This window comes from Colobus angolensis, unplaced genomic scaffold (genome assembly GCF_000951035.1).
Source record: "Colobus angolensis palliatus isolate OR3802 unplaced genomic scaffold, Cang.pa_1.0 Scaffold25, whole genome shotgun sequence".
NCBI lineage: Eukaryota > Metazoa > Chordata > Mammalia > Primates > Cercopithecidae > Colobus > Colobus angolensis.
In genome coordinates, this window is record NW_012115710.1 from 4,199,810 (window position 1) to 4,205,078 (window position 5,269).

Consider the following 5,269-nt stretch of genomic DNA (forward strand, 5'->3'; position numbering starts at 1 on the left):
GTGTATCAAAAAAAAAAAAAAAAAAAAAAAAAAACACCGAAAAGAAAAGTGGCTTCCTTTGTAATTCACCATTGCCTGGAGAGAGAGCCAGGACATGTGTTTTCAAAGTTCATTTTTTTATGCTGTGGACCCCAAGGACTTTTTTTTTTTTTTAGAGACTTGCTCTGTGACCCAGACTGGAGTGTGGTGGTGGTGCAATCTCAACTCACTGCAGTACCTGCTTCCCAGGTTCAAGCAATTCTCCAGCCTCAGCCTCCCAAGTAGCTGGGATTAAAGGCATGCACCACCATGCCTGGCTAATTTTTGTATTTTTAGTAGAGTTGGGGTTTCACCATGTTGGCCAAGTTGGTCTTGAACTCCTGACCTCAAGTGATCCACCCACCTCGGTCTCCCAAAGTGCTGGGATGACCAGAGTGAGCCACAGCACCTGGCCCCCAAAGACATTTAGCTCAGTGTTTGGTTGAGTTCATCCTTCTTCCTCCACATGTCTGAGCACCCCACCTCCATCCCCCATTCCCTCCTGGATCCTATTTTTCTCCCAGCCCACCATGAAGAAAGGTCGTTTATCCCCTGGGTTTGCTGCGCAGGAATGCTAAGAATCAGAGGTATAGCTCTTGGCTCCAAGTCACACAGCCATTCCAGGGCAAAATCAAGGTGTAAACACAGCCTCCCAGTTCTGGAATTTTTCTTGGGCTTGGGGCTTGTACCCACACACCATATAACTCACCTGTCTCACGTTCTTCCCCAGAGTGGGGTCAACAGTGGATTGGTCCGCGCCAAAGACTCCATCACCAGCTTGAAGGAAAAGACCACCCGGGTTAACCAGCACATGCAGACTCTGCAGGTGTGAGGACACCCTATGTCCAACACCTGCCCTTCCTCCAGGGCTAACTTCCCTGCTTGGAGCCTGCCTCCAGTGGAATGCACCCATAGCTCAGTTGGGGAGCTTGAGGCTCAGAAGGGAGAGGAACCTTCCCAGGCCCAGATCTTCTTTTCCACAGGCTGTCCCCTTGTGTCCTTGGCTAACCTCTCCTCCTTCCATGCTCCAGAGTGAGTGTTCTGTGCTGAGCGAGAATCTGGAGAGAAGGCGGCAAGAGGCAGAAGAGTTGGAGGGGTACTGCATTCAACTCAAGGTGAGCCAGTGGGATGCAGGAGTGGTGGGGAGAGGGGAATGGGAATAAGAAGAGGGTGGAAGAAAGAGGGGAGGAGGCTGGGCGCAGTGGCTCACATCTGTAATCCCAGCACTTCGGGAGGCCGAGGCGGGCAGATCACCTGAGGTCAGGAGTTTGAGGCAGCCTGGCCAACATGGTGAAACCCCATCTCTACTAAAAATACAAAAATTAGCCAGGTGTGGTGGCGGGCACCTGTAAACCCAGCTGCTCGGCTTAGGGAGGAGAATCACTTGAATCCAGGAGGTGGAGGTTGCAGTGAGCCAAGATTGTGCCACTGTACTCCAGCCTGGGTGCTGGAGCAAGACAGTCTCAAAAGAAGAAAAAAAAAGAAAGAGGGGAGGAATGGAGTGGGTGGACCGACAAGAGGTGGGAGGAAGTGGAGGGGTACCACTCTGGCACGTCTGGCTAAGGAGGAAGCCATCCCTTTAGCCAAGGAAATGAGCTGGTGAGTGTGTCTTATATTGAGGGGCTAGGAGGCCTGGAGCCTGTATGGAAATAGACAGGCTAAGGGTTGGGAGGCAGAACTGAAATGGGAAGGCAGGGCCCTCGCCCTGGTGTCTGACCCAGGAGAACTGCTGGAAGGTGACGCGGTCTGTGGAAGCTGTTGAAATCAAAACCAATATCTTGAAGCAGAATTCTGCCCTGCTGGAGGTAAGGACTGGGGGAGGTCCCAGGATTTGTGGGAGGAGGTCAGATGCGCGAGGGACTCAAGATACACTTTTAGGTGGAACTTCCCGCCCCGACACCACCACCACACTGCGCCTGCGTGCACACAGTCATCCTTAGAATCCACTGATAAGAGGGATTCAAATGAAGCTCCAACACCCAGATGGGGGACTCTTGCCCTGCAGTCACATTCAGGTCCCAGAAAGAGACTCGAGCTGGACTTCAAGTGAGAAGGCCTGTCCTATCCACATGCCCACTCATTTTCCAACAAAATACTGAGAAAGCTTCAGTTGTTCTTGCCAAGTGGCCGGGACTGGTATTTGACACCTGGAAGGCTTGGAGGGCCGGGTGGATACCTGGAGGCAGGCTGTGGGAGGTTAGCGGGAATTGGAGTCCAACTGGGCCTCAAATGGTGCCTCCCCTCCCTAACGACAGCCAGTGGGACTTCCAACATCCTGTCCCCACAGGCGTTCTACTTCCAATCTTGGGGAGTACTGGAGCGGATTTGGGGGTAGAGGTGGTGGCGGGAGGAAAGCGGCTAGATGCTATGACCCCGTCCTGTCCTCTCTTACCGACCAGGAGAAGCTGCGCTACCTCCAGCAGCAGCTGCAGGATGAGACGCCGGGACGGCAGGAGGCCAAGCTGCAGGAGCCGGAGCAGCAGCAGAAGCCGGAGGCTGGCCTCTCCCGGAACGGCCTGGGCCCCGCCGCCACGTCCCAGGGCTGCCCCGGCCCGCCAGGGAGTCCCGACAAACCCTCGCGGCCTCGCGGCCTGGTCCCCGAAGGCTGGGGAATGGGGCCTCCGGCAGGTGAGGGCCCCTACGTGAGCGAACAGGAATTGCAGAAGGTGTTCACCGGCATCGTGGAGCTGAGGTGGGCAGGACCTAGGGGCGGGGCCTCGGAAACGAGGTGGGCGGGGACTCAGGGGTGGAGCCTTGAGGAGCTGCAGTGGGCGGGACCCAAGGGACGGGGTTCTCCAGGAGAGGCATGGGTGGAGACTCAGGGAGCCTCGTGGAGCTGAGGTGGGCGGTGATATCGGTGGAGCCTCGAGAACCTGAGGTGGGAGGGGACATGGGAGGAGCCTCGAGGAACGAAGGTGGGCAGAGGCGTGGGCAGAGTCTTCAGGAGCTGCAGTGGGCGGGGTCACAGGGGAGGAGCCTCACAGATTTTAACGGGAGGACGACAAGCCTGGGGTCTCCAAGAGCAGAGGAGGGAGTGCCCCGAAGGCAGTGACCTGTGCAAGGGAGGGACAGAATAATGAATTTTTGAGTTCTGGGCTGCTGGGAGGCAGGTCCAGGCCTGGTGAAACTGAGGTGGGCGGGGCTTGGTAGAGGAGCGGTCCTGGAGGCACCAAGTGGGGCAGAGTAGGGTGGGCAGTGCCTTGGGGGGCAGTGTGTGGAGGAGCCCAGGTAGAGGTTGGGGACCTGACCAGGGAAGGGCCAAGGCAGCCAGTAAAGTAAGGGGATAAAGGCGGGGCTCTGGAGGACAGGACCAAATTTCACCAAATGGAGGGTGCAAGAAAATTTGGAGACCTGGGTGGGTCTGGAGCCACCGGCATGGTCTCAGTGGGGCGAGATAGGTGAGTCCTGTTCCGCCTATATTGTGGGGGCAGATGGGGACCTGTCCAAGCCTAGCCCCGACCCATTCCCCCTCTCTGCCCCTCCAGGAGAGAGGTGTCCTCGCTGACCGCCCGGTGGCATCAGGAGGAGGGGGCGGTGCAGGAAGCCCTGCGACTGCTCGGGGGCCTGGGCGGCAGGGTCGACGGCTTCCTGGACCAGTGGGAGCGGGCACAGCGCGAGCAGGCACAGACGGCGCGGGGCTTGCAGGAGCTGCGAGGTCGGGCGGACGAGCTGTGTAAGATGTAAGGACTGGGTGGCCAGTGCTTGGGAAGACCGGAAGGGGCAGGGCGATCCCAACCCAGGGGCGGGGCCTTGAGGGAAATGGGTAGGCCAATCAGCTATGGCCAGGCATTCCGGAACATATACCGACATGGGGAAACACCAATTAGAGAGCAGGAAAGGTTGCATCAACCCTAATAAGGCCTGAGGGGTGGAATCAATTAGAGAAGGGGTGTGGCCTATACCTTAAAAGGACAAAGGGTGGGGTCAAGAGGGATCCGAGAAAGCCAATTAGAGAACTAGGAGGGGCATTTCAAACAATAATCTACAAAAGGTGGCCCAGTGAGGTGGCTCACATCTATAATTCCAGCACTTTGGGGGACCGAGGCGGGCGGATTACTTGAGGCCAGGAGTGCAAGACCAGCCTGGGCAACATAGCGGAGACCCCATCTCTACAAACAATTTAAAAATTAGCTGGCAGTGGTGTGGTGTCACACCATGGTAGTCCTAGCCGCTCGGGAGGCTGAGGCAGGAGTGACCGCATGAGCCCAGGAGTTAAAGGCTTCAGAGAGCTATGATGGTGATGCTGCACTCCAGCCTGGGCAACAGAGCCAGACCCTGGCTCAGAATAGTCAATAAATAAAATAACATAACATAAAATAAAATACAAAAAGTGAGGCCAGTCAGAGCAGAGAGGGGAGGGTAGGGTGGAGAATTGCAGACCAGATGGAGACATAAGTGGTGGACTAATAATGGGTGGAGTCTTGCCAGGGTTATACCGCTCAAGAGGGAGCTGGCAGCACTGGTTACTCATGCCTCAGGATGGAGCGGTCAGCAGTGTCTGTGGCTTCACTGAGGAGCGAACTGGAGGGGCTGGGCCCACTGAAACCCATTCTGGAGGAGTTCGGGCAGCAATTTCAGAACTCTCGAAGAGGGCCTGACCTCTCCATGAACCTGGACCGGTCCCAACAAGGCAACTGTGCCTGCTGTGCCAGGTAATGGGGCTAGGCCTGCCTATGGGAGCCTTGTGGATAGAATATTAAAGGAGATGCGGAAGGAGATGGGACATTAGTGAAGGGTGGGGCGCTGTTCATTTGGGAGACAAGGCATTCCAGTGCATGGTAGAAACAGCCAGTCCTGCTGCACTAGAAGCCTCATTTGTTCCCACTCTACAAGGTAAAATCAGTGTCTTGTGGAACTCAAGAGAAACTTGGTATAGACCGGGCGCGGTGACTCATGCCTGTAATCCCAGCACTTCAGGAGACCAAGGTGGGTGGATCACTTGGTATCAAGAGTTCGAGACCAGCCTGGCCAATGTGGTGAAACCCCGTATCTACCAAAAATACAAAATTAGCCGGGCGTGGTGGCGTGTACCTGTAATCCCAGCTACTCAGGAAGTTGGGGCATGAAAATCACTTGAACCCGGGAGGCAGAGGTTGCAGTGAGCTGAGATCAGGACACTGCACTCCACCCTGGTAGGCAGAGTGAAACTGTGTATCAAAAAAAAAAAAAAAAAGTCTGGACGCAGTGGCTCACGCCTGTAATCCCAGCACTTTGGGAGGCCAAGACAGGCAGATCACTGAGGTCAGGAGTT

The 5,269-nt window shown here is 55.8% G+C and overlaps 1 protein-coding gene across 1 annotated transcript in view; it reads left to right on the forward strand.

The window, feature by feature from the left end:
* TSKS (testis-specific serine kinase substrate) overlaps positions 1-5,269 on the forward strand; it is a 31,646-nt gene that overhangs the window by 22,445 nt on the left and 3,932 nt on the right. Inside the window, exons 3-8 of the mRNA XM_011946355.1 lie at positions 749-844; positions 1,050-1,133; positions 1,740-1,823; positions 2,418-2,710; positions 3,504-3,698; positions 4,497-4,670. Of these exons, the coding sequence (XP_011801745.1) occupies positions 749-844; positions 1,050-1,133; positions 1,740-1,823; positions 2,418-2,710; positions 3,504-3,698; positions 4,497-4,670 (926 nt within the window). The remainder of the gene's footprint in view (positions 1-748; positions 845-1,049; positions 1,134-1,739; positions 1,824-2,417; positions 2,711-3,503; positions 3,699-4,496; positions 4,671-5,269) is intronic.